The sequence below is a fragment of the Hemitrygon akajei genome, chromosome 12, assembly GCF_048418815.1.
Source record: "Hemitrygon akajei chromosome 12, sHemAka1.3, whole genome shotgun sequence".
NCBI classification, from domain to species: Eukaryota; Metazoa; Chordata; class Chondrichthyes; order Myliobatiformes; family Dasyatidae; genus Hemitrygon; species Hemitrygon akajei.
This window is the reverse complement of record NC_133135.1, coordinates 31,109,566-31,134,098: the sequence shown is the minus strand read 5'-3', so window position 1 is coordinate 31,134,098 and position 24,533 is coordinate 31,109,566. Positions and strand designations below refer to the sequence as shown.

The following is a 24,533-nucleotide window of genomic DNA, read 5'->3' as shown; positions in this document are numbered from 1 at the left end:
TGGTAGAAGGAATAAAAGCATAGAAAATTCAAAAATCAGAGGTGCAAAGAGACTTGGAGCCCTCATGCACAATTCCCTAAAGGTTAATTTGCAGGTTGAGTCAATGATAAAGAAGGCAAATACAACAACAGCATTCACTTTAAGAGAACTAGAATATAAAAACAAGAATTTAATGTGGAGGCTTTATAAGGAAATGGTTGGGCCAGACTTGGATTATTGTGAGCAGCTTTTGGTCCCTTATCTCGGGAAGGATGTGCTGGCATTGGAGGGCCTAGAGGAAGGTCGCAAGAATGATTCTGGGAATGAAAGGGTTTATGTACGAGGAACATTTGAAGGCTCCAGGACTGTACTCACTGGAGCTTAGAAGAATGAGGGGGGGATCTCATTTAAACATATCAAATTTTGAAAGACCTAGATAGAGGGGACGCGGCAAGGATGTTTCCTGTAGTGGGGGGATCTAGGACCAGACAGCACAACTTCACAATACAAGGACATCTCTTTACAACAGAGATGAAGAGGAATTGCTTTAACTAGAGGGTGGCGAATCTGTGGAATTCACTGCCACCGATAGCTGTAGAGGACAAGTCATTGGGTATTTTTAAAGTAGAGGCTCATAGGTTCGTGATTATTAAAGGTGTCAAAGGTTATTGGGAGATGACAGGAGGGATAATAAATCAGCCGAATGCAATGGCAGAGTAGTCTGAAAAGGCTGAACGGCCTAAATCTGCTCCTACATTTTATGCTCACAGTCTAAAACTAGATGGCACAGATAAAAGAGGAAGGATTTATGGGGACAATAGAGGGAACTTCTTTAGTGGTGAATTCCTGGACTGAACTGCCAGAGGAAGGGGTTGAGACAGGTGCAGCGTCAACATTTAAGAGCCACTTGGATAGGTACATGGAGCGGGGCTTGGAGGGATATGGACTGAACAGAAGGATGCTGTGGTCAGCAAGGACCAGTTCAGCCTTAGGACCTGTTTCTGTGCAGAATTACTCCACAACACATCGTAAAGTCAGTTAAAGAGAATGGATTACATTTAAATCAATATGTGCCTTAATTAAATTCTGGCAACATCACATTTTTACATCAAGGAGACACAAGAGATGCTGAAATCAGGAGCAACAATCAAACTGGTGGAACTCAGCAGGTCAAGCAGCCCGTTGAGTTCCGTCAGCAAATTCTGGGCAAAACTATCTAAATATTTTTAATAGAATTTCAGGACACTCACGTCACTAACAACAGTTGGGGGCCATTATCACAGAAACCACAATAAAAAGCAACATATTTCTACCGGTATATTATTTGTAGGAAGAGAAGAATTACAAAAACAATCCTAAGAAATAGCATACTTTTCAACTGAACTATCTGACTGTGCCAAAGAGAAGGCAAAATTCCTGCTTAAAAACAAATCACTTTTACACCCAGAGATGAGAGGCATTCACAGTAAAATTATAAACTAATTAATCATGCTAATTGTAAACTGCAGGAAAGCTAAAAAAAAAGATGTCTCTTTTTAAAAGCACGCTCATGGAACATCACACGAAGTCTGAATTAAAAAAAGGGATACATCTGGAGGCGGCCAGTTTTCTGAATAGCTCAGACTTAACTTCAAGGATATGAAAGAAAATTCTTTGTGCAATTCCAATCACAAATAAGAGAAGATCTGCAGATGCTGGAAATCTAAGCAACACACTCAAAATGCTGGAAGAACTCAGCAGGCCAGGCATCATCTATGGAAAAGAGTACAGTCAATGTTTCAGGTCAAGACCGTCCTGCTGAAGGGTTTCAGCCCAAAACGTTGACTGTACTCTTCCCTGCATAGATGCTGCCTGGTCTGTTGAGTTCCTCCAGCATTTTGTGTGTGTTGCTTTGTGAAATTCCCAAAAGTTTGTACAATTTATGTCCCAGTCAACTATCTACAAAACTGAAAATCATGGACATGCATAGCTTGCTCAGTAAAAGAATCACAACTTGTTTTTAAATGAAATTTAAGAGCTGGTTCACAGGTTTGTGTGCAGATTAATAAACATCTTCACTAATCTTTCTCTCCTCTGCTCACATTCAGACAGCTGTTAGAACCTGTTGTAATAAAATATTATTAAAATGAAATGACAAAATTGAGAATACAATTCAATTAAAAACAGCATGATTATGTTTCTCCTTATTCACAAGACAGTTTCGATACATACTTGTTATGGCTGAACTACATAATTTTGCACTGAAGTGCAGATCAAAAATTTGAGAAGATCAAAGTCCAGCATTTGCTTCCTTTTAACATGCACAGTCATAAAATCTATCTTAAGCCAAGTGGTAAAGAATCTCACAAATGAATCTTAATTAGTATATTAATTAGAACCTTGATCTCAATATCAGAAAACTATTTAAAGTATATTGAAATTAACCTGTTGATGACTCACGTAGTTCCTGGCCCCATCCATGCATGTGCAATTTTCCAGCAGAATAATAGAGAAATCCGAGCACCAACATCAGGCAAACAGCCAGCAACAAATTGCGGAAAGATCCCAGAAAACTCATCTTCACATTATTCCTACAATTTTACAGCACCTATTTAGAAGAAACAAAATTATTTGATTTGTGAAGATTGAGGGTAAAACACAAAATCACCCACAGACTACTTTATGAAAATAGCTACATTCATTAAAAAAAAACTTGTGGGAAGTAACTGTGGAAAGAAGGGAACTACAATCCATCCATAAGTCCTTCAGAGTAAAGTACCACATAACTAGCTTTCAAGTTCTTAATTACATCAACTCAGAAGTATAAGACATAAGAATAGTACAATACATAATATTTCTGCTATTAATCGAAAAATTAATAGTAGAAGTAGTGCTTTTGTAGAACTCCAATCAATTGCTAGCCAATATTAGAACAGACTTCTGATACTCTGATCTTAAGATCGTTTAATTATTTCTGGTGAGCCTTCTAGTTTCCACTTAGTGAGTATGGTCGAGTGCAGAATGCAGGGTTTTTGGTAAAAGAGGTTTTTGATAATAACATATAAAGTAATCCCAGCAACTCCTGAGCCAGCAATATTTTATTTTGTAATTGCTGATTGACAAGTCTGTGCACAACAAATCTGCTGGATATTTCTGACACCCTGTAGTGCTCCGGATCAACAACAGACAAAAAAAAAAGGCTGTATGATGCATTTTACGTTACTTATAAAATGTCACTATCTGTTAACTTCACTCATCACTTTCCACATAAAATTAAAGTAACATAAAATCAGATAGCCATGCATATGCATCCTTCATACTTACCATAACCTTAGGTCATAAAATCAGCTTGGCGATTGTGAACAATTCTATACTATTGATAATTGCAACTAATGTCTAAGTATGTCCCAGAATACAGGATATTAACACCAATCATTTGTGGACAATGTTACAAGGAAAGTCCTCTACTAGGAGAAAGAACAAAGAGCTCCCCTATGTCAACCGATATACATTCCACTCACTACTTGGTCACAAACCCAGATAGTAAAATAACTAATGCAGTATTAAAAAAAAAACAAGTATGTCATTAATCAGGCTTACAACAGAGACAAGTATGAGAAGGAGCAGAATGGACCTTATTGCAAGAAGGACGCCAATAAGTATAACAAGGAAGCAGGAAACAGTTCTTTGACAAAGGCCTGCATGTTGAACTCACTGCAATAAGTGGCAGCACAAGAGCAGCTGCTTGCAGTGCTGCAGCTACCAATCATGTTTGATTATGACCACATGGGTTTTCCCCCACCAGCTTTTTCCAGTTTGCTTCTGTATCCTGAATATTTGCTAGCTTGCAGGTCCCTGTTCTTACCTATAGTGTCGGTAGAAAAGAGGAAACTCAGGGGGAGTATGATGTTGATGGAATTTCTCTGAAAGCTGGCATAAATGTGGATTGGCCAATGGCTTCCTTGTCATAAGAACATAAATGAAATAGGGATACCTCACAGAACACAACCATTCAATGCAATTAGTGTCTCCCTCACTAATAGCTGGTTTTTCCTCTCTAAGAAATCTTTAGTTAGCATAAGACATGACATTGGTATTAAGAAATGCAAATGTTGAGGTTCATTGTTCAGGTAAAATACATAGCAAGGTTCACAGAGAAAGAGGTTGAGACCAAGCTCTAAAAGGGGAGAAATTTAGTAAAGTTCGAAGTTCAAATTCAATTTATTATTAAAGTACATATGTGTCACTACATACAACTCTGAGATTAATTTTCTTGTGGGCATCCACAGCAAATAAAATAATCACAGTAGAATAAACAAAATCCCGCACCCAACTGCACAGACAAAGGGCAAGCTCAGATGAAGCAGAGCAGGATGATGCAAGATAAAGAAGGATTAACGGCTGAGAGATTTTTTTTTAAAAGACAGTGCTGAAGGCCAAGAAATGGAGGCAGTTAAAAATCTGGCTGGGAGATTCACTTAAAATTCTTGACTTTTAAATATTCTGTAATATCAAAGCATGTACCTGGAATTAAAGATATTGCAGACATAATCTCAGAACAGTGTATTAGTATGAACAGTTGTACCTGAGTGAGGCATGCCTCTTGCCGCTCCAGTATCTTTACATGATCAGACTGCTTGTCCAAAACCAAGAACTAAATAACCAGAAACTTTCATCCACCAAGTACAAGGAAGACCAAATCTACCATCTTTAACACTTCACACAAATTCTGTACCCTGAAAGTTCCATTCTATGTTAACTGTCTGAAAATGAACCAAACGGCTCGCAACCTTCATGTCATTCCTATTACTGAGTGTAATTTTGAATATCACATCACATTGCTTCAGACTGCATACTCCCATCTCCCCCATCACCACCCTTACTCTCTCTGTTACTGTCCTCACCTTTACATTATTATTTACTGACTTTATGCTTCACTCCATGAACCTGAAGTCAACAAAAAAAAATCTGCAGCCAATGTCTCACCAAGTTGCATTGAATCACTTGAATCACTCTTAACCCAACAAGCACTTGATTTTAGAAGACCTCTAATCTTTCTTCTCCCTATCACAATAATCTCCTCAAGACATATAACCCTCCAAGGTACTTGCTTTCTTCGCAGTCCCTTTAATCAACTGGGCAGCACGTCAACACACTGCTTTACAGTATAGGCATCCCGGGTTCAATTCCAGGCACTGTCTATAAGGAGCGTACACCTTCTCCCCATGACTGCATGGATTCCTCTAGGTGATCCGGTTTCCTCCCACAGTCCAAAAGACGTACTGGTTGGTAGGTGAACCGGTCACTGTAAATTGCCCTGTGATTACACTAGCTTTAAATTTGTGGGTTGCTGTGTGTCGTGGCTTGAAGACCCAGACGGGCCAACTCCACGCTGTATCTCAATCAATCAATTAATCAATAAATAAATTTGTACCACTGACAATCGTTCCTAAGGATGCCAACATCCTAACCGGTGGAATTTGCTTTCCAAACCACTCCATTTCCATCTTTACAATACTCCTAAAAACCTCTTTGATAGAGTATTCAGTCAACTGCCACAGGGTCTGAATTTGTGGCACAGGGTTTTTTTTGTTTGATAACACCTCATGTTTTGAGTGTTTTAGTTACATATATAGTTTGTTACAAATGGAAATTTTTGTTGCTGCTCCAACTGAATTTTTAAAAGATCTTTTAAATCAAAGTTTAAAAAAATGTTTCAGTACTGCTGCATTTTTTTAAATTGATATGAATTGCAGTATCAGGTTGCAAAAACAAAAATAAGGACCTTACCGAAGACATGACTTATAGAAGCCAGCATCTGGACTTGACACTTGAGCTACAAGTGCCTTCATACTGCTCTGGGAAGATGATTGGTAATCTAACTGGAAACATTACAACAGCCAAATTTCTGGTGCATACAGGACTAAGTAACCTTCGAGAGCCCAAGGGCACTTTAAATAATTCGTGCAATATTCGACTCCATCACAAAATTGACGATCTGAATTATATTACAACCTTCCAGTCTTAAACCTCGGTGCAATGTACCAAGTGTTTTTGGATACATACAACGATTTAAAATAACGAATATAGCAAATCAAATCTAGCATGGCATTCATATTCATTTCGCAACGATTTATATAGGTTGATACTCCGTCGTTGGCCACCCTGCGACTCGTCCTCCTTTTAAAATGATGATCGGGTTGCAGCTGGAGCGATCTGTAAGCGTCCTTTCCGTCTGCTGAAAGGATGCATGCGGTTGTGAATGCCACACAGTACGAACCAGTCGAAACCTACCCCTTCTGTGAGTGAAGACGTGCTGGTTGGATCGGCCACGAAAAAAAAGGCTGAATGAACCGTAGTTCATTACTTTTCTGACACTTCACAAATCAGCCGGCTGACTGCCCATCGTCAGCGTGGGCGCTCGCATCAACAACGGTGCAGGGCTCACGCCAGCATATCAGACTCGAAGTGTTTTCTATCTCCTGGCTGACATTCCCGACTGCCTCCCACCCCTCCCCTTCCTAGTAGCACCAGTAGGATCCGGAAACCATCCGCCCCTCAAGCTGCAGGGAAACACTCAGCTGGGCTGTCGCGCCTGCGCACTCCACCCTTCGGGGTCCGCCTGCGGACCCTAGGTGCGGGGGAAGGACGCGTCGTTCGTCGAGATTCCTATCCGCTCTCTTCTCATAGGCCTCTGCCCCATTCTCTATTTTTACATTCAGTCGCGCCAGCAGCGGACTAAAGGTCCGCGTCTTTTCCCACCCTTCCTTCCTTCCTTCCTACGGCGTGCGGCTCCTCTCGCTGCCCGTGCGCCGCTGCTCTCTCCCCCCCTCCGGAGTCTGCAGCGGCTATCCTCGTGTAGCGGAGGGGACTTCGGCAAAGGGGCGAAATCTCGCCGCCGCCCAACGCTGCGCTGGCAGGCTAGCCATCTTAGTAAAGGTGGCGCTCCCCGTGACCCGACAGGCACCAAGTCAAGTGCATTTTGTGTGTGTTGCTTGAATGTCCAGCATCTGCAGATTTCCTCGTGTTTGCAAATCGAACTTCTCACTTCTCAACAGAGAGCTGTGGCTAAAGGGATCGGGGGTACGGAGAGAAAGCAGTTACAGGGTTCTGAGTTGGATGATCAGCCATGATCTCAGTCCAAACGTCGACTGTTCATTTTCCTCCGCGGATGCTGTCAGTACCGCAGAGTTGTTCCAGCATTTTGCGCGCAGTGCTCCAGATTTGTGGTACTGTACTTGCTGCATCTCCTGGCTTCATTGTTCTATTTGAAGTAGATTTATTTAATGTGATTTCTCCAACTTTCTTCTACAACGTTGTCTATCCACTCAACAAAAAGACGGTGAAATCAATCAAACGGAGTCTAATTGCAACATCAGAATTAGGATTAATATCACAGGCATATGTCGTGAAATGTGTTAAAATTGCGGCACAATTCAATACATAATATAGGGGAAATGTGAAATATATATACTGTATGTGTATATCAAATAGATAAATAAGTAGTGCAAAAGAAATAGAAAGTAGTGTTCAGGTTTCTATGTGGTCAGAAATTGGATGGCAAAGGGAAGGAAGCTGTTTCTGAGTCTCAACATGAGTCGTATAATTATATACACACTGTAATTGATTTACTTCTTTTCTAAAATATTGTCATGTATTGCACTGCAGCTACTAAGTTAAAAAAAATCACGACACACGTCAGAGGCATCAGTAATCAGCTTTCAAGAACCACCAGATTCTGGAATGGTTCTGGAAGACCGGAAAATTGCAAGTGTCACTCCACTTTTCAAGAAGAGACAGAGAAGCAGATGAAAGTGAGTTATAGGCCAACTTGTCTGACCACACTGGTTGGGAGAATGTTGGAGTCCATAAGACATACGAGCAGAGTAAAGCCATTCAGCCCATTGAATCTTCTCTGTCATTCCATCATGGCTGATCCTGGACCCCACTCAACCTCATAGAACTGCCTTCTTTTGATATCCTTTGATACCCTGACTGATTAGGAAACTATCAACTTCCACTTTAAATATACCAACGGACTTGGCCTCCATCACATTCTATAGCAGAGCATTCCACAGATTCACTATTCTCTGGCTAAACAAAATTCCTCCTTCTGATCTAAATGGTTGCCTCTCAATTTTGAGGCTGTGCCCTCTGGTTCTAGCTACCCACACCATAGGAACCATTCCCTGTACATTCACCATATCCAGTTTTTTCCACATTTGGCAGGTTTCAATGAGATCCCTCCACATTCTTCTTCTGAGCACAAGCCCAAAGCTACCAAACGCTCCTCATATGTTAACCCCTTCATTCCTGGAATCATCCTCATGAACTTCCTCTGGACTCTTCCATGACAACATATCCTTTATGAGATAAAGGGCCCGAAACTGTTGACAATACTTCAAGTGCAGCCTGACTAGTCTCTTATAAATCATCAACATTATCTCTTTGCATTTATATTCTATTCCCCTTCAAATAAATGCCAACATTGTATTTGCCTTCTTTACCACAGACTCAACCTGTAAATTAACGTTCTGGGAGTCTTGCACGAGGACTCCCAAGTCCTTCTGCATCTCTAATGTTTGAAACTTCTCCCCGTTTAGATAATAGTCCATGCTATTATTCCTTTTACCAAAATGCATTATCGTATATTTCCCACACTATATTCCAGTTTGTCTAATTTTCCACCTATTTTCATATCATACACAAACTTTGCTAAAAAGCCACCAACTCCATTAACCAAATCATTAACAAACAATGTGAAAAGTAGGGGTCCCAATACTGACCCCTGAGGAACACCACTAGTCACTGGCAGCCAACCAGAAAAAGCCCCTTTAATTCCACTCACTGCCTCCTGCCTGTCAGCCATTCCTCTATGCAGGCCAGTATCTTTCCTGTAATGCCATAGGATGTTATCTTGTTAATATGCATTTGTTTTTTCCAGTGCAGAGGATACCACATTGGTAATCTGAAATACAGAACACCGGACTGCAAGTACAAGTGAATTGTTGCTCTGCTTGGAATTGCTCTTTAGGCTGGGTGTTCTGAACGGAAGAAGTGAAATGGCAGCTGTCACTGAGCTCCTGTAGTTCCTATTGCAAGTAGAAATAATGGCCAGGTCATACTTCAAAACAGTGCAATGCTGGTCGTGACATTAATGTCTCCTAGTAACAGCGTCTTCTAGAGTAGCAAAGTATTTCAGTTTAGTTCAAAGTCAGACTCTGAGTAGCTTCATAGATCTATTTGTGCTTTCTTGCTGCTAATTTATGAACTAATTTAAATACAGTACTGTGCAAGAGTCTGAGGCACATATAGATCTAGCTCGGGTGCCTAAGACTTTTGCACAGTACTGTATTTGTCAACGTGGAGTGGAGTGCAAATTTGTAAATCTGGCGGGAACAAAGGATGTTGGGAATGGCAAGGGTGGCCTAGATGGGGTGCAGGAGCAGGAGGTGGTGTGGGTGCAGACAACTCAGCCCTGAGACAACAAGCATGGTCATTTGATTCCAAATGATTGAATTACTGATGATTACATAATGTCTCTCCGGTGCTTCCCGCTCCCTCCTCTCTCCCTGTCCCCTTCCCACTCACAGTCCACAACGGAAACTCATATCAGAATCAGAGTTATCATCACACACATATGTCATGAAATTTGTTTCTTTTGGTGGCAGCACTACAGTTTAATACATAAAATTACTACAGTACTGTGTAAAAGTCTTACGCATCTGAGCTATATATATGTGCCTAAGACTGCACAGTACTATAACTTCTCATTAAATTTTACAAACCTCCTAATTTCTCTTAAACCTTTTCCACTTCCAAGTGCACACATTGCAATTTCTAATTTCAATTATGTACTCTTCATTTTTTTTTGCTGCTTTTATATATTTGCTAGAATATTTTAGTTAGATTGTAATGCCGCAACCTCCTTTAAAGTTAAGGTAACAAAACAGATGGTTTGGATAAGTTTCATTTGCTGGAAGCTACTTTACAAAGTAACAAATTGATCTTTAAGTTCAATTTTATGACATAGTAGTATATTTTCCCAGTACCCTGTTCTACTGAAAGTGACCCATTTATATCATTGACCAAAGTTTTTTTTTTAAAAGTCAGTGTAATCAAGAATAGTTGGAGACATGCTCAATAAACATAATTTTAATTGAAGTCATTCTGCTTACAATGTGGATCAGAAGGAATTATACAGATTGGAGAAATCCAGGCAGAGAGTGGCGGAGAGGGAATAGAATTATTGATGCTTCTTTTTGTTACTTGTGTGGAACAGGTTTTATTTGAGGAGTCAATTTTATCCCAATGCAAGATTTAATGAATGCAATGGTTCAACTTGAACACCCAAGTAAGTTTAACTAATACAAAACCCAAGTGGTCTTCTTCTTTCCAATGTCAGCCATCTGCCATTACAGGTTTAGCATTAAGAAAGAATTGAAAACTTAATTAGCTATTTTGTAAATCCGTTTTTTGTATAAATTAGAAAACTTCCACTTTTTAAGTAAATGAAGTTTCCACTCAACACAATTTAAACAAAAGTTTAATGATGTAGATGATAATTTGAACACATAAATATCCAAAATGTTGCAGTTCAAGTTGGGATCTTGTAAGTTTTATACAAAGAAATGCACATGTCAAAGGCAATGTACTTATTTACTTATTTAGCAATACCGTGCGGGACAGGCTCTTTGGCCAATCAAGTTGCACTGTCCACATATAATTCCCATATAATTTCTCCATTAGCCTGCACTTCTTGGAACCTATTCAATTTCTCTCTAGAACTTCAAAACTGTATTTATTAGTAACCAGATATTCCTCCCTAACAAACATGCAGTACTTAATCAATAGAATGAAAACTATTCAAATCTCATCAGCAGCAGTCAGATTATAAAGAGAAGCAAAGTGAGACTATTCATTTCCTGAACTGCTGAGTTCGTTCAGCATTGTATGTGTGTTGCTATGGATTTCCAACATTTGCAGACTTTCTCATATTTATAAAGAAAGATGTTAGATGGATTCCATGCTCCTCCATATCTTACTTTAAAAGCAACTATAGTTCCTAAAATTTCCTCCATAATCTTCACAAAACACCAATAATTTTTACTCAAGATTGAACTTTCAGAGAATATACTAAAAGTCTCCAAACAAAATAACAAAACAGGAATAACACATAGAGCAACAAATTAAAGGTGTACTTCTTTTTCCCTTAATATTCAAGGAAGTACAAAATGATTATTTCCCCCCAAAAGATACATTATGTGATCTGCAATCAATTAAGAACTAGATTTCAGGATTGGGAAGATAGATTCTCAAAAGTATGATTTGCCAGTTTCAAGGCAAAGCTAAGTTTACAAAGGACCTAATATTATATGGGTTGTTAAAAGAGAAATAACATTATTGTTACTGCAGAAGCAGCCACATAGTAGTTATTTCTCCTCAGCAAGAATTCCTCATGCAACATCTTTTCCAAGAGAAACAGAGATACACAAAAAATATGGAGAGGAAATACTGTGCTGTTTAAAGAAACAAGTTATCAATGAGAAGGAATGCCATGTTATAAGAATCAGCATAGGAAAGAAATGGCCAGATCCAGGAAAAGAAGGGAATATGAGGTAGGCATTGGGAAATAAAGAATGGGAAGTCAAGTAAGAGGTAGTTTCGGGCAAGAGGGGAAAGGGTGTCTGGCAAGAGAGGAATATAAATGGTATTTAGTTCAGCAAAATGTGAAGCACTACACGTGGGCAAGAGAAAATACAATCATCAGGATTTTAAGTGGTGTGGGGAACAAAAATACTTTTTTTATTCACTGAAACTTAAAAGGTAGCAGGTCAGGTCAATTATGACTTTACAAATACATATAGATCATTTTATTGGCTGATGCAATGAATTTAAGAGCAAGGTAGTTGTGCCACAGATGTATTTCGATTACAATCCAATCACTAAGTAGTATTAGTCAGCATTTTACAGAAAAAGTATGATTTAACTGGAGAGGTTACAAATGCGATACACAAGGCTGTTACCAGGATGGGAACATTGTAACTATGAGGAAAGATTGACAACGGAGAAATTGGAAGGTAGTCTTCATGATATACAAAATTATAGGGGCCTAGATAGGATAAATACATAAAGAACTATTTCCATTAGTAGGAAGGTTTTAAAAAACAGGCAGATTTCAAATAAAGGTTACAAGAGTGAGTTTGAGAAAGCAATTTTTGCCCTGAATGCTATAGGTCGCAAACGCACTACCTGAAAGGGTGGTAGAAGCAGAAACATTCAACATGTTCAAAAAGTACTTCATTAAGTATTTGAACCTCCAAGAGGGCCACAACCTTGTCGTGGTTTGGAGTCGGGGCTTTATGCTTTGGTTCTTGGTACAGTCACCCATGCCAAGCAGGTCAAAGAGGAGAGGCTAGAGTGAGAATGGTCCACCAGTCCTCCAGGTTCTAGGATTTAGCTCAAAGCTAACAACCCTGACTAGTAAAACAAAATTGTTATGGAAACAGCAATGAAGAATCCTTCTACAGCTGAGTGAAACAGCGTTCCTAAATCTCCACTTAAGTCTTGCATGACTGTCAGCAGTGAAAAATCCGGAGGAAGCTACTGACATGATGAAGGAAGCCTTGAACACCTCCAGAAATGGAGGACCTTCATTGCTGCCCGAAATGCCAGCAGTGTAATGGGCAGTAAGTGAGTACTTGAAGAGACTAAGATCCTTACATGACTCGAGACTAGGGAAGGTGAGACAAAGCTGAATTGCATTTTTAAAGCCAGCATGAATGTGATGCTCCTAATAGCTTAATGTGTTATAATTTTCTGATTTATTTTCAGGATTGACAAATGATAAAGGTCTATATTCTAGAGCATCCCATTACAAGTTCTGTAAAATCTCTGTCCTGAAAAGCAGTCATAAAATCCATTCACAATCCGCTCACAAGATAGGCACTCAGTGGCTTTACTTCCTGGGAAGGTTGAGGACGTTCAGCTCGTCACCGAACACTCCAACAAACTTCAATAGATGTACTATCGAAAGCATCCTGATCTGTTACAGAAGAAATAGGAGCAGGAGTAGGCCATCCAGCCCATCAAGCCTGCCCCACTATTCAATAGGATCATGGCTGATCTGTCCGTAAACTCAGTTCCATCTACCTGCCTTTTCCCCATAACCCTTAATTCCCTTACTATGTAAAAACATATCTAACTGTATCTTAAATATATTTAGTGAAGAAGCCTCAACTGCTTTACAGGGCAGAGAATTCCACAGATTCACCACTCTCTGGGAAAAACAGTTTCTCCTCATCTCCATCCTAAATCTTCTCCCTGAATCTTGAGGCAATGTCCCTTAGTTCTAGTCTCACCTACCAATGGAAACAACTTTCCAACTTCTACCTTATCTATCCCTTTCAAAATTTTGTATGTTTCTGTAAGATCCCCTCTCATTCTTCTGAATTCCAAAGAGTATAGTCCCAGTATAGGTTAACCCCTTCATCTCTGGAATCATCCTGGTGAACCTCCTCTGCACTGCCTCCAAAGCCAGTATATCCTTCCTCAAGTATGGAGACCAGAACTGCACACAGTACTCCAGGTGTGGCCTCACCAGTACCCTGTGTAGTTGCAGCATGATCTCCCTGCTCTTGAATTCAATCCCTCTAGCAATGAAGGCCAACATTCAGTTTGCCTTCTTAATAACCTGTTGTACCTGCAAGCCAACTTTTTGCGAATCATGAACAAGCACTCCCAAGTCCCTCTGCATAACAGCATGCTGCAATCTTTCACCATTTAAATAATAATCTGCTCTTCTATTATTCCTTCCAAAGTGGATGATCTTGCATTTACCAACGTTGTATTCCATCTGCCAGACCTTGGCCCACTCAGTTAACCTACCTATATCCCTCTGCAGACTCTCCACATCCTCTGTACAATTTGCTTTTCCACTCAGTTTAGTGTCATCAGCAAATTTTGCTAAACTCAGTCCCCTCTTCCAAATCATCAATGTAAATGGTAAACAGCTATGGGCTCAGCACTGACCTCTGCAGCACCCCACTCACCACAGACTGCCAACTGGAAAAACACCTATTCATACCAACTTTCTGCCTTCTAGCAGTTAACCAATCCAGTATTCATACCAATACACTTCCTCCGATTTCATGCATCCTTATCTTATTTATAATTCTTGTGCGGCACCTAATCGAACGCCTTCTGGAAATCCAAGTATATGACATCCGCCTGTTCCCCTCTATCCACTGCACTCATTATGTCCTCAAAGAACTCCAATAAGTTTGTCAAACAGGACCTGCCCTTTCTGAATCCATGCTGCGTCTGTCTATTGGAACCACTCCTTTCTAAATGTTTCACGATTTCTTCCTTAATGACAGCTTCAAGCATTTTCCCAACTACGGATGTTAAGCTAACTGGCCTATAGTTGCCCGTCTTTTGCCTATGTCCTTTTTTAAAAAAGTGGCATGACATTTGCTGTCTTCCAATCCGCTGGGCCCTGCCCAGAGTCTAGAGAATTTTGGTAAATGATTACCAATGCATCTACTATAACCTCTGCCAATTCCTTCAGCATCCTGGGATGCATCCCATCAGGACCAGGGGACTTATCTACCTTCAGACCCTCTGATTTGCTCATCACCATCTCTTTAGTGACAGAGATTTTATCGAGGTCCTCACCTCCCATTTCATTCATAACATCCTTCTTTGGCAATATTAGATGTGTCCTCCACCGTAAAGACTGACACAAAGTAGTAGTTCAATGCCTCAGCCATTTCCTTATCGCCAATATCAATTTCCCCTTCTCGTCTTCCAAGGGATCTACGATGACTTTAGCCACCCTCTTTCACTCTATATATATATTTTTATAGGTGTCTCCCGCTTTACAAATGTTCACTTTATGCCACTTTGCTTTTACAAAAGACCTACCTTAGTAACCTGTTTTCACATTACAAAGAGGATTTTCACTTTTACGAAAAATTTTCCCATATAAATTAATGATTCTTTGCTTTACGCCATTTCGGCTTAAGAAAGGTTTCATAGGAATGCTCTACCTTTGTAAAAGTGGGGGGGGGGGGGAACACCTGTACTAAAAACTTCGCTATCTGTTTTTATATTCTGTGCTAATTTACTTTCATACTCCATCTTCCCTTTCTTTATTTCTTGTTTAGTTGTCCTCTGTTGCTTTTTAAAGTTTTCCCAATCCTCCAGTCTCCCACTACTCTTTGCGACTTTGTACACATGAGCTTTTAACTTGATACCATCTTTTATTTCCTTAGTTATCCAAGGCTGGCTCTCCCCACACTTACTGTCCTTACTCTTGACTGGAATATAGTTTTGTTGAGCACTGTAAAAAATCTCTTTCAAAGTATTCCACTATTCCTCAACTGTCCTACCAAATAGCCTGTGCTCCCAATCCACATTAGCCAACTCCTCCCTCATCCCGTTGTAGTCTCCCTTGTTCAAGCATAATACACTAGTTTTATATCTAACTATTTCATCCTCCATCTGAAAGCGAAATTCAATCATACTATGATCACTCTTTCCAAGAAGATCCCTGACTACAAGATCATTAATCTTACCTGTCTCATTGCACAGGACTAGCTCTAAGATAGTATTTTCCCTTGTAGGTTCACTAACATGCTGCTCAAGAAAGTCATCACGGATGCATTCTACGAAGTCCTCCTCAAAACTTCCTTGACATACCTGATTCACCCAATCTATGTGAAAGTTAAAATCCCCCTTGACAACTGCCATTCCGTCCTTGTAAGCCTCAGTTATTTTGATTAATCGCCTCTGCCACTGCAATATTTTTATTAGGTGGCCTATAGACAACACCCACCAGTGGTTTTTTCCCTTCACTATTGTTAATCTCTGCCCAGATGGACTCAACATTCTGTTCCATAGATCTTATATCGTCTCTCACACTCATCACTAATCAAGCGCGCCACCCCACCTCCTCTGCATTCCTGCTTATCTTTCCGTATTACCTGATACCCTTGGATATTTAATTCCCAGTCACCTCCACCTTGCAACCAGGTTTCTGTAATGGCCACTAAATCATACGCCTTGGTACTGATCTGTGCCACAAGTTCACTAACCGTGTTTCTGATACTATGGGCATTTAGATAAAGTGCCCTTACACTTATCGTCCTTTTAGAATCTAGTGACCTATGCGATTTTTGCTTTATACTTTTATGCACGTTATTTTTACTTTTTTCTTCCTAGCTTTGGTCTCTGCATCACTTCCTTCTTCTTTTCTGTGTGGGTTTCCACCCCCTGCCATATTAGTCTAAAGCCTCCCCAACAGCACCATAACATATATATAACATATAACAATTACAGCACAGAAACAGGCCATCTTGGCCCTTCAAGTCCATGCTGAAAGCTTACTCTCACCTAGTCCCACCAATCTGCACACAGCCCATAACCCTCCATTCCTTTCCTGTCCATATACCTATCCATTTTTTTTAAATGACAACATCGAACCTGCCTCTACCACTTCTACTGGAAGCTCATTCCACACAGCTACCACTCTCTGAGTAAAGAAGTTCCCCCTTGTGTTACCCCTAAACTTTTGCCCCCTAACTCTCAACTCATGTCCTCTTGTTTGAATCTTCCCTACTGTCAATGGAAAAAGCCTATCCACGTCAACTCTATCCCCCTCATAATTTTAAATACCTCTATCAAGTCCCCCCTCAACCTACGCTCCAAAGAATAAAGACCTAACTTGTTCAACCTTTCTCTGTAACTTAGGTGCTGGAACCTAGGTAACTTTCTAGTAAATCTCTTCTGCACTCTCTCTATTTTGTTGACATCTTTCCTATAATTCAGTGACAAGAACTGTACACAATACTCCAAATTTGGCCTCACCAATGCCTTGTACAATTTTAACATTACATCCCAACTCCTATACTCAATGCTCTGATTTATAAACATAGAACATAGAATAGTACAGCACATTACAGGCCCTTCGGCCCACAATGTTGTGCTGACCGTCAAACCCTGCCTCCCATATAACCCCCCACCTTAAATTCCTCCATATGCCTGTCTAGTAGTCTCTTAAACTTCACTAGTGTACCTGCCTCCACCACTGACTCAGGCAGTGCATTCCATGCATCAACCACTCTCTGAGTAAAAGAACTTGCTCTAATATCCCCCTTGAACTTTCCGCCCTTTACCTTAAAGCCATGACCTCTTGTACTGAGCAGTGGTGCCCTGGGGAAGAGGCACTGACTATCCACTCTATCTATTCCTCTTAATATCTTGTACACCTCTATCATGTCTCCTCTCATCCTCCTTCTCTCCAAAGAGTAAAGCCCTAGCTCCCTTAATCTCCGATCATTATCCATATTCTCTAAACCAGGCAGCATCCTGGTAAATCTCCTCTGTATCCTTTCCAATGCTTCCACATCCTTCCTATAGTGAGGCGACCAGAACTGGACACAGTACTCCAAGTGTGGCCTAACCAGAGTTTTATAGAGCTGCATCATTACTCTTAAACTCTATCCCTCAGCTTATGAAAGCTAACACCCCATAGGTTTTCTTAACTACCCTATCTACCTGTGAGGCAACTTTCAAGGATCTGTGGACATGTACCCCCAGATCCCTCTGCTCCTCCACACTCCCAAGTATCCTGCCATTTACTTTGTACTCTGCCTTGGAGTTTGTCCTTCCAAAGTGTACCACCTCACACTTCTCTGGGTTGAAAAGGCCAGCATACCAAAAGCTTTTTTCACCACCCTATCCACATGAGATTCCACCTTCAGGGAACTATGCACCATTATTCCTAGATCACTCTGCTCTACTGCATTCCTCAATGCCCTACCATTTACCATGCATGTCCTATTTTGATTAGTCCTACCAAAATGTAGCACCTCACACTTATCAGCATTAAACTCCATCTGCCATCTTTCAGCCCACTCTTCTAACTGGCCTAAATCTCTCTGCAAGCTTTGAAAATCTACTTCATTATCCACAACGCCACCTATCTTAGTATCATCTGCATACTTACTAATCCAATTTACCACCCCATCATCCACTAGCAAACAATCTCCCTAGGGCATTGATCCCAGCCCTACCCAGATGTAGACCATCTGGACAGTGCTGGTCCCACCTCCCCCAGAAGCAGTTCCAATGCCCCAAGAATCTGAAACCCTCCCTCCTGCACCACCGCTCAAGCCACATACTCATTCTAACTATCCTGCTGTTCCAACTCTGGCTAACACGTGGCACTGGTAATAATCCTGATTACTGGGGAGTAGGTAAGAGGAGATGCCAGGGATAAGTTTTTTACTCAGAGAGTGGTGAGTGCATGGAATGGGCTGCCGGCAATGGCGAGGGAGGCGGATACGATAGGGTCTTTTAAGAGGCTTTTAGATAGGTACGTGGAGCTTAGTAAAATAGAGGGTTATATGTAAACCTAGTAATGTCTAAGCAAGGGACATGTTCGGCACAACTTCATAGGCCGAAGGGCCTGTATTGTGCTGTAGCTTTTCTATATATTTTTTTTTTAAATCTGTTCTATATTACCTTTGAGTTCCTACTCTTTATTTCCTAGCTCCCTGAATTCAGCTTGTAGGACCTCATCCTGCTTTCTTCCTATATCGTTAGTACCTACATGCACCACGACAGCCGGCTGCTCACCATCCCCTTTCAGAATGCCCTGCAGCCTCTCTGAGACATCTCTGACCCTTGCACCCAGGAGGCAACACACCATACGGGAGTCCCATTTGCAGCCACAGAGACTCCTCTTTATTACCCTTACCATGGAATCCCCTACCACAACAGCTCCGCCACTCTTTTTCTTGCCCTCTTGCGCAGCAGAGCCACCCACAGTGCCATGATCCTGGCTACTGCTGCCTTCACCTGATGAGCCATCTCCCCCAACAGACTCCAAGGCGGTATATCTGTCTTGGAGGGAGATGACCGCAGGAGACTCCTGTACTACCTTCCTGCAACTACTCTTCCTGTTGGTCACCCGTTCCCTATCTTTCCTTAGATCCTTAAACTGTGGTGTGACCAACTCACTAAATGTGCTGTCCACAACATTCTCCACATCTCGGATGCTTCAAAGTGAATCCGTGCGCAGCTCCAGTGCCACCATGCGGTATATCAGGAGCTGCAGCTGGACACACTTCCTGCACACGTAGTCTTCAGGGACACTGTCAGCCTCCCTGAGTTCCCACATGGCACAGGTCTGAGCTCACCAGCCATGTTGGAGCAATAGATGTTAATGGAAGAGGACAACGGGAGAAAGGGAAGAGCCCGCTGGAGAAATTGAAGACTGTTATCTGTGAGTCTCTGCAAATTAGTTCTTCACCTTGACCCTTCTTCACCGAAGTCCCATTTCAGCCAAAGCCCTCCCTCTCCGCTGCCCGCTGTATATGGTGGTCTTCTTTTTAAACTCTTCCCGCTCTCTACTGGCTGACGTGCCTGCGCAGTCTTACCTCTCTTTACCCCAAGCAGTAAAATCCCTTAAGACGTTCCACTCGCAGCCTTCTTGCTTCGAATCCTCGAATGTTGCATTATGGTCTGGTACGGCAGAAATGTAAGCTCCTGCAGAGAGTAATGCACACAGCCGATACATCCTGGGCATTCTGCTCCTCAACATTAGCAGTATATACAGGGGGCACTGCCTCAAGAAGGCAATATCCTTCAGAGATCTCCACTAGCTGAGTCATGACATCTTCTTGCAGCCTTTCACCACCAGATTCAAGAATAGCTACTTCCCTTTAACCATTTGGTTCTTCAACCAACTGGCACAACTTTAATCACTAAGGAGTTTAGCAGCACCATCACACTCTTTCTTTGATCACTGTACTAAAATAGACATTTTTAAAATTTTGATTTTGTTCTTTCCCGTAAAACTACTGTTGATGATTTTCTTGTGAATGCTTATATTATGTTATGTGGCTGTGATGCCGCTGCAAAATTTTCATTGCATCTGTGCCTACGTGTACTTATTTATATGACAATAATCTCAACTTTCACTTTGACTTCATACAATGCAATTCAAACATTCTGCTGTATTAGGTGCAAATTTATCAACCTAAAACATGTTATACAAACTGAATTATGAATCTTCCAAGTCATTTTCAAGTATAATCTTCATGATAACTTTTGACTAGACATGGACAATTTCAGAACCATTTCTACTGCCCTGATTCTCTGCTTTTTCAAACAAGACCATCAAGAACCTTCTGACATTTCACCCTTGTGGAGGTGCTTCTCTGTTTTATTTTTCTGAATATTTTCATCAATAAACATATCAAGTTCTCCAGCCTGTACTTCTCAAAATAACATATTTTATTTATTAAACTTGAAGAAATACCAGGCCACCAAATCTGCTTCCAATAATTAATGAGCGCAATGCCTGGTTTCTTCAATTTTGAGACGAACGGACATCTTTCTCAGCCAGAGTCTTCTAGAAAATGGAACTGTGAATTGAGAGTTTTGAACTGATAGAAACAGGGATCAAGCATCATATCTATACGTCAGTGAAGGTAACATGGAAAAATATTTCAGGAAATACTGAAACTACAGTAATGTCATTTACTGGAAGAAGTCACCCCAAAGCCAAACAGTAAAAAAGCAACATGAAACTATTAGTCCTCTGGAAGACCAGAATGGTAATCCGTGTGTGGAGCGAAAATAGATGGGGGAGATCTTAAATGCATTCCTTGCATCAGTATTTACTCAGGAGATGGATACAGATTCTATAGAAGTGAGGCAAAACGGCATCAACTTCCGGCACCCTGTACAGATTACAGAGGAGGGAGGTGCTTGCTACCCTGAAGCAAATCAGGTTGGATAAATCCCCAGGGCCTGACAGAATGTTCCCTCTGACCCTATGGGATGCAAGTGCAGAGCCCTAGCTGAGCTATTTAAAACATCCTTAGCAACAAGATTAGGATTGTATTCTTTAGAACATAGAAGATTGAGAGGAGATTTGATAGAGGTATACAAAATTATGATGGGTATAGACAGGGAAGCTACAACCAGAGGTCATGGGTTAAGGGTGAAAGGTGTAATGTTTAACAGGAAATATGGGGAAACTTCTTTACTCAGAAGCTCATGAGAGTGTGAAATGAGCTGCCAGCATAAGTGGTGTGAGCTTGATTTCAACATTTAAGAGAAGTTTGGATATGTACATTGGTAGTAGCAGTATGGAGAGCTATGGTCCTGGTACAGGTTGTTGGGAGTAGGCAGCTTAAATGGTTTTCAACATGGACTAGATCACCCAAAGGGCTTGCTTCTGCACTGTTCTTCTTTATGACTCTAACTGGACACAATGGAAAGAGTTCAGTAAAACCTAGAGATGTTAACAAAGATTTACTGAAGGTATCAGTTAACCACAACATTTAAAGAAGCAAAATACAGTTGCTGCTGGAAGCTTTAATCTAGATAGCATCTGTGGGGAGAGCAAATGAACAAAAAGAAATAGGAGCAGGAATAGGAAGCTGGTCCAAAAGCCTACTCTGTCTCACAGCGAAGCCACTGATGAGTCAGGTGGAATTGAAAGGCTTAATAGATTCAGTTCAGTAGCAATTAGAAGGTTGGCTAAGTTAGAATTAATTTTAAATGTTATATCTGCCTACAATTAAAAGTATCCAAGTCATATAATGAAATGACTCATGACTCATCTGTCACAGTGTGAATATTTCTGTATGATAAGCATTCATCTGCTTAATGTATTATTCAAAATCTTGAAGCAGCATCTACCAGAGTGCTCATGCACAATTTAACTTAAACCCAGGCCAATTCCAAAACAACCCTGAACATCACTCCCCTTAATTAACATGTTTAATAAAAAGAATTTATTCCAAATTTAGTAATTTATTCCATTCCATTTCATTGCATCACTGACTTTGTGACAAGCCACATTTTCGTAAAAGGTAAAAAAAAACTGAACTGTGCTAATGGAAGTTGAATGTGAAAAAATAAACCTTTTAAAAAAGATTTTTCCTCATGGACATCACATTCAAATTCCTTTCTTAAAACTGTAAACTTATGTTAAACTCTCACTTATCTCCAACTGGATTACCTCATCGGCCCTCCCACCACCCACCAATGAACTAATTGTTAACAGCCACTAAATGATCATAACTTTTCTTACATCATCCAACCCTATTAATCTCATATACTCTCTTACACACACAAATGCCGAATTTATATCTCACCACCTTGTCACAGATTCCTTACTGAGATAAGCACCAAGACCACAGGATGACACATCATTTCTGAGTTAGCTACAGTATGTTTTGTTGGCTTCTCTGCAACTTGACACTAGCAAAATTAGGTGCATATTGTAAACTTTCAATGCATTTGGATTATCGTTGGAGGTCAAGGCCACAGACTATTACTGGAGTCACTTACAAGAGTACTGTCAGGGAGGCTCAAGTTATTGGTCCTCCAGGTAATTTCACTCTTTCAAATACAGTTCAACTTTCAAAGTAAATATATTTTACCATATACAGCCCTGAGATTCCTTTTCTTGTGGGGTAATCACAGTAAATATAAGAGACTCAGCAGAACCAATGAAAGACAGACAGCAAATGTACAAAAAAACAACCTGTGCAAATACAAAAAGAAAGAGGAAAAATAATAATAAACTAAATGCAGGACCAGGAGGTTAACACCAAGAAAAATGATCAAAAATACATAATAAAAGACCAATAAATTCAAGATGATAAATGCAGGAAATGCAAAGAGAAACCAGAAACAAATCCAACACATTACAGGATCCAGCAATAGTTTGCCCACTTCGTGGGCAAAGTACTGGAGAGTTTAACATCGGTAGCTGAGCGAAGGGCACTGAGTAGGCTACGGTCAATTATGGAAAACTCTGAATATCCTCTACATACACCATCCAGAGACAGAGAAGCAGTTTCAGCGACAGGTTACTATCGATGCAATGCTCCTCAGACAGGATGAAGAGGTCAATTCTCCCCAATGCCATTAGGCTTTACAATTCAACCGCCAGGACTTAAGAACTTTTTAAAAGCTATTATTAATGCTTTTTGAGATAGTGTTTTAGATGCATATCATATTTTTTTACTGAGTTAAGTATTGTATGTAATTAGTTTTGCTACAACAAGTGTATGGGACATTGGAAAAAAAGTTGAATTTCCCCATGGGGATGAATAAAGTATCTATCTATCTATCTATCTATCTATCTATCTAAATCAATCTGATTACTTACACAGCCACAATCATGAGGCCAACATCATTCACCAAAATCTTGCTTTAAAATAAAAAATCATAAAAGTCAGTATCAATATGTTACAATAAATACAATTTTGATCAAGTTTTAGAATCAAAGTCCTACAAATCATATTACAACAGATACAGTATTACAGATGGGACAACTCATAATGACTATGTGGATAATACAGGGTAAATAAGCAAGAATAATCTATTTAACAGAGGACCAGGACCAGGATGAGAGAATGGGAGGATAATTACAGGGCCTGGTGGAGGACTTTTTCAAATGTTGCAAGCTGAATCATCTGCTGCCCAGCATTAGTAAGACAAAGGAGATGGTGATGAACTTTGGAAAGACTAAACCTGCACCACTCCCTGTTACTATTGATGGTGAGAAAGTAGATGTGATGAGGACCTACAAGTGCCTGGAGGAGCACCTGGATGACAGACTTGACTGGAGCACCAAAATAGAGGCTATATACAAGAAGGGCCAGAGTTGCCGTTACTTCCTGAGAAGGATGAGGTCCTTTGGGGTATGCAGGCCTGTCCCTCACATGTTCTACCAGTCTGTTGTCGCCAGTACAATCTTCTATGCCGCACTGTGCTGGGGCAGTGGCATCAGCAGAAGTGATGCCAACAAGCTCAATAAACTGATTAGAAAGACTGTCTCAGTTGTAGGAGTCAAACTGGACACACTGAAGGCTGTGGTCGAACAAAGGGCCCTATGGAACATTCTGGCAATTCTGCACAATGTTGTTTCTCGCTATTTGCATGCCACCTTGGGTGAATAGGGGAGCACTTTCAGTAATAGACTAAGACAACTGCGCTACTCCAAAGTGCACTATCTGAGTCATTTTTAACCTCGGCTATCAAGCTTTATTGTGAGTCAACCTATTGCCAAGGAAGTGTGATTCCCTCCTATTAGACTGTTCGAGAAAACTTAGTTTTTATTCTTGCTTACTTTTCTTCTAATTTTTGTATATCTCTGCACTTGTAATGCTACTGTGACACTATCAATTTCCTTTGGGATTAATAAAGTATCTATCTAATGGATATAGCCATTCCAAACACTCACACCATTATAACCATATAACAATTATATAACAAGCACGGAAACAGGCCATCTCAGCCCTTCTACTCCATGCCGAACGCTTACTCTCACCTAGTCCCACTGACCCGCACTCAGCCCATAACCCTCCATTCCTTTCCTGTCCGTATACCTATCCAATTTTACTTTAAATGACAATACCGAACCTGCCTCTACCACTTCTACTGGAAGCTCGTTCCACACAGCTACCACTCTCTGAGTAAAGAAATTCCCCCTCGTGTTACCCTTAAACTTTTGCCCTCTAACTCCCAACTCATGTCCTCTT

The 24,533-nt window shown here is 40.5% G+C and overlaps 1 protein-coding gene across 13 annotated transcripts in view; it reads right to left on the bottom strand.

Annotated features, from left to right (window-relative positions):
• LOC140736843 (CMP-N-acetylneuraminate-beta-1,4-galactoside alpha-2,3-sialyltransferase-like) overlaps positions 1 to 24,533 on the bottom strand; it is a 542,908-nt gene that overhangs the window by 341,750 nt on the left and 176,625 nt on the right. For 6 of the 13 annotated variants that reach the window (XM_073062832.1, XM_073062835.1, XM_073062828.1 and 3 more), the window contains exon 2: positions 2,404 to 2,566. The exons of 2 other annotated variants lie outside the window; for them this stretch is intronic. In XM_073062832.1, coding sequence (XP_072918933.1) covers positions 2,404 to 2,536 — 133 coding nt within the window. In that variant the 5' untranslated portion in view covers positions 2,537 to 2,566. Of the gene's footprint in view, positions 1 to 2,403; positions 2,567 to 6,252; positions 6,786 to 24,533 lie in introns of those variants that run through there. 5 more of the 13 variants (XM_073062829.1, XM_073062825.1, XM_073062831.1 and 2 more) reach the window with 2 other exon arrangements.